At 33.6% G+C, this 12197-nt stretch overlaps 1 protein-coding gene across 1 annotated transcript; it reads right to left on the bottom strand.

Moving 5' to 3' along the window:
• Positions 1-4090: 4090 nt before the first annotated feature.
• LOC132033976 (casein kinase 1-like protein 10) lies at positions 4091-10497 on the bottom strand. The gene is made up of 15 exons (XM_059424200.1): positions 9818-10497; positions 9675-9715; positions 8986-9055; positions 8743-8891; positions 8571-8666; positions 7957-8027; positions 7139-7200; positions 6983-7046; positions 6799-6883; positions 6521-6647; positions 6320-6393; positions 6159-6222; positions 5536-5672; positions 5071-5387; positions 4091-4586 (listed from the first exon to the last, which is right to left on the bottom strand). Exons 1-14 carry the CDS (start codon positions 9891-9893, stop codon positions 5109-5111), a joined length of 1395 nt encoding a protein of 464 aa, XP_059280183.1. The 5' UTR covers positions 9894-10497; the 3' UTR covers positions 4091-4586; positions 5071-5108.
• Positions 10498-12197: the final 1700 nt, after the last annotated feature.

Genomic DNA, 12197 nt, shown 5'->3' with positions numbered 1-12197 from the left:
GATGATGAATGAAATCTTAGGGCAAATTATCCATTTAATTATACTTTACATTACATTATTGATATATTAGGTACTGATAAATGATTAAGCAAGTGGCCGGAAATATATTCTGGCGAGGTGAAGAAATTGAAGGGTTCTCTTTTTCTTTGTTTTGGTTGTGCTGTGTGTTTTCCGGAGAAGATTTTGAAGATTCTGGCAATGAAAAAGACTATTGTGGATTAAGATGAAAGGAGGAGAAGATAGAAATATTTGGAGGGAAATGGTGGCCGACAATGTTGTTTCCATGACTGAGTTGCACAGGTGTAAAAGAGGGAAGGGGTTAGAGAGAGTTTCCAATTAATAAATGACACTTGTCAAATTAATTTTTTTTTACTTACTTTTTTGGCTCACACTTGCCTACAAGAGAGTAAGCACACTTGCTGTGCCACATCATCACTTAAGGATGTAAATATTTCAGTTTAAAATAGTGCATGGGGGTCATAGGACCCCAGCAAAGTATAAGTGTGTTATTGGTTTGAGGGTGTTTTTACGCATTTTCCCTTTAAATTTTGATTAATGATTATCACCATATATTGTTGTAATCCGGTATACATAATGGATCCTACTAAATTGATTCTACTCTAATTCGATTTTTTTTTTTTTTAAAAAAAAAAAAAAAAGGAACAAAGAAGACGAAGAAAGCAAAGATCTGTTATATTTTTACACAAAGATTTTTTTTAAAAAAAAGAATTGACGTGAAAATTACAAGGTGGAAAAGCGTTGATGTGCAGAGTGACGTGTCATATATATTCTGATACCTGGAATTTGGCATTTTCACTCAGTAATAATATGTGAAATTAATTGTAATTGAACAATGAAAATTTTGTTTTTTTAAATATGCTCAAGAGGGAAATAAAGAAATATTTGCACGCAAACAAATGGATTTGAATGATTTAAATCAAGACAATTATTTAATAAATAAAATAACAGACTCCAATCATAACATAATTTTAGACGCTCACCCCCATCTGACCAAAAATAAAATAAAACAAAACAACAGACTCACACTTTTAGACACCCGATTATCAGACAACATATATAAAATAAATTAAAACAAAAGACTCCAAACATAGCTCATTTTTAGACCACCCCCTTATAAGAAGGTCCACATAATTTTTGCTTTAACTACAGCCTCAAGGTCAAGTCCAAATCATTTTGTTCTTCAGCTATGGATGTAATAGGAACATCCAATTGATTTATTAATGGTCTTGTACCATCAGTAGTAGTTCCACTTGAATATACAAATGCTGAATTTGAACCTCCAACTCTGTTTGTTCTTGCCATTTGTTGCATATCAACTGGTGGTGCTGTGCCCCTTCTTATTGAGTGGTTATGATTTGAAGAAGATGTTGGCAGGATAACAACTCTATTATTTCTTTGTGAACTCACATGTTGTGGGGGCACATGTTGAGCTGATAGGGGATGTCCTGGTAAAAAAATATAGGATGCATCTACAGGAGAACGTAGGATCATATCTTGTTCTGACAATAACGGGTGAATAATTTGTACATGATTTATGAATTCTAAATGAGTACGAAACACTGCATAGCATAAAGGGCATCGAAGTAGTACACGAGAATGTATTAAAAATGAAGGAGGAGAAAAGTTTGCATTATGCATATTTGGATTATGAATGACAAAAAAAATTCTCTAAAGTAAGATATGGGAGAGAAAAGTACCAGCTATACACTATAATTTTGTTAAATGTGAAGAAAATTTATAGGCTACTCATGGTGTAACATCCCGCCTTCATTTATGTATGTTCCATTTTTGCAATAGTAAGTTCAAAATAATGTTGCAATGACTGATAACTTTGCTAACAAAATAAAAAAGTTAGTGATTCTTTTTCCTAATTTGTTACCTATATAAAACTCACCTGCTGAAAGGTTATGTTTTCTCTCTAAGTCGATATACTTCAGAAAAAATATGCTTTTTAAGTCGATATACTTCAGAGAAAATTATGTTTTCTCTCTAAGTCGATCAAGTGCCCTTCTTAAATAACTGAACTCGTCGGTTGGTCATTTATATTTAACGCGGCAAGCTTACGAACTTAAAGTTTAAATAAATACAACTAAGATTTTATTTTCATTAATGAATTACGGTAATCTATCTTTCGAGATAGGGGTAAGGTCTGCGTACACTTTATTCTCCCAGACCCACATTGTGGAATTTCACTAGGTATGTTGTTGTTGTAATGAATTACGGTAATCTGATCTATTTTTGACTAATGACTATCACTTACTGTTGTAATCCAATACGCAGAGTTGATCCTACTTTAAAATTACTTTGTCAACTGAATCGAATTTCTTTATGAAATTTTGGACAAGCTTTAATTTTCTTACTTGTAAGTGATATTATTTTAATCAATTATGATTTTAAACTGGAAATAAAATTAATCTATCTCAACAATTAAGTATAGATTTAAATAATTATACAATAGAAAACATTATTTATAGTAGTAAACATATAATGGTTATTTTAATTATTCCCTGTCCATACAAAGCCATGCTTTAGATTGAGGCAATATTACAACAATACAAGGTAATGGTGAACAACTATACCAAAGTTGGCTCATGGGGAAAGACGCGAAGTTAATGTTTGGTACACATAAACATAAAACACTACTATTTTCCCCCTTGTTTAGGAAAAAAAAAAAACGAAGAGAAATCCACCTTTTATATTTTTCATCTTTGTGAATATTGATGTCTTTAGGAATATCATTTACAACAATAAAAACTTTGTAATTTTTTTTTGTGAAAGCATTGAGGGAAGTAAAAAAAGAGGGAAAAATCCTCCGAAAACTAAAATCTTTCAATTAATATGAAAATGAGTAAATTGCAAAGCTGGTGCATCTCGATTTAATTTTGTTTATTAACTTAGTATTCGAGGCCAAAGCGCATATATACACTCAAATTTAGTACCACCACTTAAGCCATACTCGAAACGCATAACAATTTGCAAGTCTATCTCTTCAAAATAACTTCAAATATGTGGTGTCTGAAGTTTCATATGGCTGAAGTTCAACTTTAGCCGTATGTGGCTTAATTCAATCATTTCTGTCTAAACCTCATATTTTTGCCCGAAGTTCATACACCTTTTTTTCTTGAACTTCAGCTATCACATTTATAAAGTTGGTCCGAAGAAAATAAACGTGAATTTCTTTTCAAAAACTGAATACAAGTTAAATAACGGTGTCTAGATAATATACCCCATGAAATTTTTAATTTATTTAAAGCTTAGTGATCCGATTACTTTGCAGTCTTGCTGGGTAGGTCTACTAAGGCAGTAGAACACTACCTACCAAAAAGTTCCCCATTTCCATAGCTCGCACCCTAGACCCTTTAATAAGTGTGGAAGAATTCTAATCATCACATAATTTTATTTGATTTTTGCTACTCATTTTTAAAGGCTTTCCCATCAACTATGCCGTCAGTTTGAATAACTTTTGGGAAAAAAGTTGTCCGAAGTAAATGTGCCTGAATAATTATAATCCCTTTTATAAAATGAACAAAGAAAAGCAAATACTATTTTGTAGTGGAATAAAAAGTTTTCTGATAAAGGCTCTACTTCTTTGAAAAACTTAGGTAGAATAGTTATGTCTTATAGAGTGCCAAAACGAGTTATAAACTTAATTTTCAAGTTTCTAGTGAAAAAGAATGACACAATAATATATATAATCGCAACGCACACAAGTTGATTCATAGACACACAACTATCGAAAAAAAAAAATTAGGGAAAACAAAATTTTAGTATTTATTTTTCTTGATCCAGCTTAACATGTTCCATTCAAAATTTTCAAAGTATCTGAGAGCTCTTTCCTTGTAAAATTGTGCCATAGCATCATATGAAGATTAGCCGTCTTGTTTAATAAAAATCGAACACACTTTGTCAAAATTAGCTAAAAGAACAAGGTAAATTCTTAACTATCACATCAAATTCCACAGAGATAGACCCAAGTACCAAATTATAAAATCAAATTCATCTCAACATTAATCATATACACGACAGATCTTGCAAATAACAAATTGGAAGAAAGATTGGAGGGCAGAAATTTAAGGTACATCAAATTGGATTAATTAAATAACAACTCAAGTTCATAGTAACAAATCATATAGGGAAGAAAGATTAGAGGGCAGAAATTTAAGGTACATTACATAAAAGTATATGAAAATCTTTCTTGGCACAAGAACCACACAACTAAGAGAAAGTACCGAGGTAGCCCCTTAAGTAATCGGAACTACACTACATAACCATGAACTATTTACTTTCCACTAAACATCCTCCTCGTTCGCAAACACAGCAGCCATGCATCAGAAAAAGAAGGGAGCTATGCTCATCTCTGCATGAAGCAATCTAGAGATTTGAAATATTTTTATTTTCGCGACAAATCCCGGTCTACAACATCACACATTAGAGAGGCATTCTCAAATATACAAAACAGAAACACCCCCCTATCTCTTGAAAGTTTAGCAAGTCTGATAAATTGCAAGAATCAGTGCATGCTTGTTGGGAAGTGCTTAAAGACAGCTGCTCAATCTGCTGCTCAACTATCAGCAAAAACCAGCAAAATTTCAAATTAGCTGAGGACTAATATATCAAGAATAAGGGTGTTCGGTATGAAGGAAAATGTTTTTCAGGAAAATAACTGGGTTTCTGACTTATTTTCTTGAGTTCGGTACGTAAGCAAAAAATATTACCCTAAACGAATTTGTATATAATCTACACAAATACTATGAGAGGTGGGAGTTTTTTTTGTGTGTGTGTGTGGGGGGGGGGGGGTAGGGGTGTGGAGGTGGGGGTGAAGATGAGGTGGCAAGGACACAATCAATGTGGAATGCCACTTGCGAAACTTGTTTTCCCTACTTCCACTAGGGAAGTCATTTTCCTCATTTTCAAGGAACTTGTTTTCCTAGAGACATTACTTTCCAAAAATGTTGGCCAACCGAACATGGGAAAAATGGAAAATGTTTTCCTCCATACCTAACACACCCTAAGAAAATACTTAAATGCCAGCGGTAAAAGTTTTGGTACCTTGAGGGGGCAGATATTAGACATCATATATAATGGCCTCATTTCCTTCTTCCAGTGCCAATAGTTAGCAGCTCAAAGCTCCTAAGAGCATCATCCCTACCACCTCTTGTTGCAGTAGCGCGGGTAAACGATGATGACTTGGATTCAAATCCAGGTTGTACTCTTTGGGTAGTGGAAATACGGCCACTGCTTGAACCTAATCGACCAGTGCGATTGTCAGTGGGTTCACCAGATGAGCTTGGTCGGCTACTTCCCATTACAGCCCTCCTCGAGGTGCTACCAGTCCGAGATACACGCCCTCTTTCCGCATCAGCTTGCTGAAATATTAACAGTGCATCAGAAGATAACCCACAATCAGCAGTTCAGACACCAATAAATTGATGCCTGTAGTTTGGGAGGATGCAGAAATATCGCACGGAATCTACAGGCTTCAGGCAGATTAAAAAATTCATATTCGCCACTTACCACATCCTTAGATGACGGTACATCATCTGAAGATCTGTGGTGTCTCAAATGGTCCCCTTGCAAACCAGTTCCAGACACGTTCCTTCTAGTAAACGCTTCCACAGCACCAGAAAACCTATCTTTCATTTCCTGCCTCACTGGAAGAAGAGATCAGACAAATCTTGATATTAGCTTTCAGGTTATAAATCTGTAACACGATACCAGAAATTCAACCAAAAAACGCTAGGAAAAACACAGGAGGAAACAGAAACAAAACAAAATGCCCTAGCCTTATTTAGATCATATATTGCCTTTTTTCTCAAAACCAATTGGAGAGTACCCATTTCCCCAGATTAAGAAAGCCTCTAAGGTAGCTCCAACTTATAGTCAATGCACATACTTGAGCACCGTGTGTCTTCCCCTCTGACAGTGAATGGTTTCACAGGCCTTTATGTGCTTCTAGTGAGTCTTCTGAAACTACTTATTATTAGAAATTTATAGTGCTATTCTGCTCCCAATACTTGGTTATTTTGTTAAAAGCATAGATTAGATTAGAGACAAAGGACGCCATGAGCCCACACGTCAATGATCATATGAGAAATTTAAGCTGCTACTTCTGAAGCCAAAGTTTCTTGAAACAGTACCAGGGATCTTTTCTGCTCTTTCAATTGATGGTCCTGGGTTCACAGGTAATCTAGCAATAGGTTGCTGGAAAAAAGAAAGGTGCAAGATTAGGGCATCTTTAGAATGCAAACATAAAATGACAGTAGATAATTTTTAGTGAGAGCAGATTAAAGACACAGACTCGAGTTCTTGAACTGGAGCCGATCTGTGGGTACTTCAAGATAGTCCAATCAAACACATAGTCAAATTGATAACCTACAATGAATACAAAATGAAGTTTATTGTATAAGACTACAGAAATATTACTTATTGCGCCAAAGAGATAATATAAAGGAAGAAACAGATGATTGAAACTACAAGCATCCTAAAACAGAAAACATACCCTCCCTAATGAAAAGGTCACGGAATAGCCTCTTCAGGTATGAGTAATCTGGTTTGTCATCAAACCGTAATGATCGGCAATAATGAAAATATGATATGAATTCTGAGGGATAGGATTTGCAAAGCACCTGCTTAACAAAGACCAGTGTAATATGTCATTATGCAGTTTGATGCACACAGTATAATTTAGGACAGATATATTTGCAAGTCCTGGTATTCCGTCCTCTGTAGGACAGATTATATATGGAATGGAAAATATAATGTATGTAAAGTCACTACCTCTATAGGTGTAAGCATCTTCTTCTCACTAATCTTGTCATATTTCTGTTTTTTGGTGCCAGCTTTCAGACCTTGCCATGGCAGACTAGTAAAGACAATCAAATATGTTAATTGTAAGAAAAGTAATGCACATGGAAATAAAGACAGAGGCACAAAATATAAACTTTATCTGTAAATTCCAAACCTTCCTCTCAAGAAATACATAAGCACATAACCAAGAGACTCCAGATCGTCTCTTCTGCTTTGTTCTGCATACAAGGAAGAGAGATAATTATGAAAAGTTTAAAATACTACTAGGTGTTTGAGGTAATATCATCCTCGCTATATCATCCTCGCTTACCAACTCCAAGATGGGTGTTAACACTAGCATAACGAGCTGTTCCTGTGAGGTTTTTGTTTTCTCTGTCCAAGGAAGCAAAAAAGTCACTCAATAATCCATATTACACTCCAATAATCCACTCAAAACTCTTTTAAAAATAAGGTCAAGGAAAGAAAAGCTTGCTAAGAATGCAGATCCTCCAAATTTGTTTCTTAAATTATTGAGAAGCTTGGAAGTGTATATAGAAGAGACAAGAGCGCAAAAGAAAAAAAATAAAAGAAGCTTTTAAACATGAATTAATGGAGGGGCAGAAACATTTCATCCAGCCTTTTGTTTTCTCAATAACATAATACACCATCCGCATTCAAAAAAAAATAAAAGAAGCTTTTAAACATGAATTAATGGAGGGGCAGAAACATTTCATCCAGCCTTTTGTTTTCTCAATAACATAATACACCATCCGCATTCAAAATCTATACAAGTCTAATCAACCAAGATGGTTTTCCGTATCCATAAGGGCAGCTTGAACTTCTTTGATTCAGCTTATGCAAAAGAGAACTTTGGAGCAAATATAACAAAGCAGGGAGGGTCATAACTAGGTTCGACCAAAAGTTTAAACCCTCACTACTCAAAAAGGTCAAAAAAGGAAGCCGCCAAAGAAACAATTGGAAAAAGATTCAACCTTCAGCTTCTCTCTATCAAGTAATCATTGTTACTAACACATTGTAGTCAATTGGCCAAATATTAAATCACCTCAGCAAGTAATATTCCACTTTAATTTCTAGAAACAGAAGACCATATGAGATCTTTGAGGAACATAAGAGGTTTACATTTTTTACCTGTATGGTATATGTTTATGTGTCTGAAGATCCCTGTACTTCTTGGCAAGACCATAGTCAATGATGTATACCTGTTATAGCAGAATAAAACACCCAAAACTGACTTAGAGATGCACAGGTCATGTCTAAGGAATTGTTTTTCCATCAGATTCATAAACTCGTTCTGATGTAGATATACAAAGTACCACAGAGACAGAACCAGTAATTACAAAATGCTCATACGATAACAGATTCCCTAGGCCAGGTCAATTTTTAGGAACTAAAAGTTGGGAGGAACTTCATCCACTAGTTTCCGGATAGGAAAATTCTTCCAGTTGCAAGTGTCTAATTACCAGAATTTTGTTGGTAATTAGAACTTCTTCCTCCCATGCTAAAGCGTAAGAATCATGCTGGAAACATACACTAAAGGAAAAAGAAAATCTTTGAACATATTAACCGTGTCCAAGTATATGCAGCTTCATAATGAACTGGATTTTGAACATTGTTCCAGGAAACTGAAACAAGTGGTTGGAGAACATTCACGAGTAGCTAGTCCAAATGAATAGGAGCATACGACCTTGTAGTTAACCATAGACATATATGTACACTTAGAGAACATATGATGAAGTGCACACCTGATTTGCTTTACGCCCTAAACCCATTAAGAAGTTATCGGGCTTGATGTCACGGTGAAGAAATCCTCTTGAGTGCATATATTCAACCCTATTAATCTTCATCAGAGAACAAGTCTTAGGCAAATAGCTACAAAAATTATGCTTTAATCAGTGTATAGTTTCGGCTATTTACCAATTGATCTGCCAGCATTAAAACTGTCTTTAAAGTGAACCTCCTATTGCAATAGTTGAACAAGTCTTCCAAACTTGGTCCAAGAAGGTCGATAACCATGGCATTGTATTCACCTTCAACGCCAAACCACTTGAGGTGTGGAATTCCAGCTTAAAGTAAGAAAATGAATTGAAAAAAAAAACAGATTAGTTTATTTAGAAAATATAACATCATTGAAACTCCTGGGTAGAAGCTATTACTTACTTCCTCCTTGTAGAAGCATATACAGCTTTGATTCATAATGAAGCTGAGGGTGCTTTGTTTTAGTTGATTCCTGCAAACCAAAAAATTAGATTCTAGAAACAGCAAAGCTAATGTATCCAGAAAAAAATTACAGGTCTAAGAATGGCAGTGGAAATAGACTTGTGCATAGAAAGCACAAGGACATCTTATTCATGATGTTTTAAAACACTTGACAAATGGTGACAAAAGCTGAGAAGCAAACCACATATGATGTCCATAAGATATCACAATAGGGTCCCCTACCAAACAAATATGCTGATCTAAGTTAAGCAAAATTATTCAAGACTCTTCAGAAATAGAAGAGTATCCAGCAAAATGCACACTAACAAACTAACACCGGAAAAAAGGGCCAAATACGCAATGTCACTCGCACATTCAGCCAAAATAGCAATGTGCATCTATGATATTTTTTAAGTTTTATATTATGACAACTGACAACTCAAGAACAATCTTCTCACCTTCTAGTGAAAAACTCATTCTTTTTTAACTTTAACATGTTGTTAAGTTTATTTAGCTAGTGAAAGGCTCAATCTTAAGACAATTGACAGCAACTTCAGCTAAACCAACATTTATAATTTCATTCAATTCCAGTAAAAGACTAAATCTTTAACACAATAAAACACCATATTTCAGCTAATTAACATACTCACCAACTTCACAGCAACCTCTTCTCCAGTTTGAACATTTACCCCTAATACAAAAATCAAAACACAAGGTCAACACAAACCCCATAACATAAAAGTTGAGCTACAATTGTAATAAACAACAATCAAGAAATACAAATTAAGATTACCTAAATAAAGTTCCCCAAAAGATCCACTACCAATCTTTCTACCAAGCTTAAACTTGCCACCAACAACATGATCCATAATTAAAGATTTAATCTTTTCTTGATTTAACTAAAAACCCAATTAAACCAAACAGATTTATTAATTATCAACTACTGTTAAAATCTGGAAATTACCCCAGATCCAGCAAAAATCTACCTTACCCCAAAAAAAAAAAATGCACCAAAAAAATTATTCTTTTTGGTGACCCTTTGCCCTAAAGCCTAATATTAGTTGTATTATATATGGAAACAGTTGGAACAAGTATTTTTCAACAACAGTCTTCCCTTCTTCTTTTTTGTAAAAAAATAAAAGAATAATACAATGAGTGGGAAAAAAAATACAGAAAAATTAAAACTTGATAAGAAACCCTAAATCTGAAGTGGGTTTTTTGGATTCTTGAAAAAAAAAATTGAAAATGAAAGAGGGAAATGGAAATGGAAAAATAGAGGAAAGTGAAAATAAAGGGGAGAGAAAAAAGAGAGAATACAATGGAAATGAAATCTAAGGAAAATTGTATGGGAATTTTGATTCAAAGAGAAATGGGATTTTTGTTTTTGTAAGAGAAGCAGATTTGATGAAATGAGAAATTAGGGGAAATGAGATATATTACAAGAAAGAAAAGCTGGGAAAATATTAAGCTTTTTCTTTTCCTTTTTCTTCTTGGCTTTTTTTTTTTCTTACTATTATATTCTTTTTTTTTATTCTTTTTTTCTTTTAATTATGTAGCGGAAGGGAAAATGGAGGGTATAAGCGGGGATTGGAATTCACTAATAAGATGAAAGTTCAACTAACCAACCAATGGAGCTACTAAAATTTCTCTTATTATTATATTTTTTTTACCAATTAAATTATTCTTTGTTTTTTTTTTCGGTGGGATAAATTCTTTTTTAAAAGAAAAACCTTAGATGCTGGGAGAATAATTAAGAAAAAGGGAAGAAGAACATATTGTGACTATTCTCTAGGAAAGAAGATTAAAATGATTTTTTTAAGAGGATTAATATTCTTTTTGCATATTAACTATTGTGCAGAGGGCCTACTGGAAACATGCTTTCTACCTCTCAAGATAGGAATAAGGTTTGCCTATACCCTCTAATTTCTTCAGACACCACTTGTGGCCCGTGGGATTAATTCACTATAATTAATTTTGGTGGTTATTATAATTTTTTCAAATTTCAAGCTAGTATGCTAAAATTTTCTAGAAAATATAGATGTACATGTCCATATTATTTTAAAAATTTTGTTAAAAGGTTTTGAATTATCATTGTTTCTTAGCTTTATATTCTTAGCAGCTAATGTCCGCAGCCCATTCTTCCTTATAAGAGGGTATTGTCCCCTTTTTTTTAAACAAAGTAGATTTAACTTTAATTTTTTCAATTTCATGTAAATGCTTTTCAGAAGTAGCAAGGCAAATTTACAATTTTAAATTTTATAGAGAAACTATCAAATTTTCAAATGTCTTCAAATCTTGACAACGTGTGTTAACAGTGTTTAAAATCAAAAGAAAAACGTGTTCGAAAAGAGATATCTGGTATATTTGTTGTTGATTTATCTTTCTTTAAGGCAATTAAAAAAAATCCGACACGACATTTGACATCTTATGATACTTTTCAAATTACCTATATTCCTTCATAATGCACTCAAATTCAGCAAGTTACAAAAATTGTAACATGGGAGATCCTATTATCATGATTTTTTTTTAGATGTGTTACTACATTACCTTCACCAAATGGCTTGAAAAATAGCATTAGTTTTAGTTGGGTCAGTCTTTTGTCATTGTAGTTGACTTTCAAAAGTTTTGCAAGGCTCTCAAACGATTTAACTATCAGAGACTTTCGTAATCGTTCCAAATCAACCTAACCCTAACACTTACTGTCTCGGAGCGCTTGCTTTGATTATCTTTGTACAAGTTGTAGTGTTCTTCCGGTCCTCTTTTGGAGAGGCATCTCTTATTCACATCAATTTGAATTTCTTTCTCCATATTTTGATCCGCCTCTTCTTCATCCGGTGATGTTCAACACCTCCAACTTATGGTTGATGTACTTTGGTCGACATTTCTTGTGTATAAAATAAAATTAATAATTTGTGTGAAAGAAGTTCAACTTTTTTCAATATATAGCATTTTTTATGGACATAAACAAACCAATCCAAAAAATGGGTAAACATGTTGAAATTACTTTTCCAATTCAATATCTACCAAAAAAAAAAAAAAAATCATGGCGTCTTGAATAATAAAGAAAAGTTGGGTGGTATATTTCCAGGATTAAGATTTGTAAATACATTAATAGTTTCTTGATTTGGCATACGTATATTGTTTAAGTCTACATAATATTATCTCTTAGGAGA

Source organism: Lycium ferocissimum, chromosome 1 (genome assembly GCF_029784015.1).
Source record: "Lycium ferocissimum isolate CSIRO_LF1 chromosome 1, AGI_CSIRO_Lferr_CH_V1, whole genome shotgun sequence".
Lineage (NCBI taxonomy): Eukaryota > Viridiplantae > Streptophyta > Magnoliopsida > Solanales > Solanaceae > Lycium > Lycium ferocissimum.
Note: the sequence above shows the minus strand (reverse complement) of the source record. Positions and strands in the feature narration are given on the sequence as shown.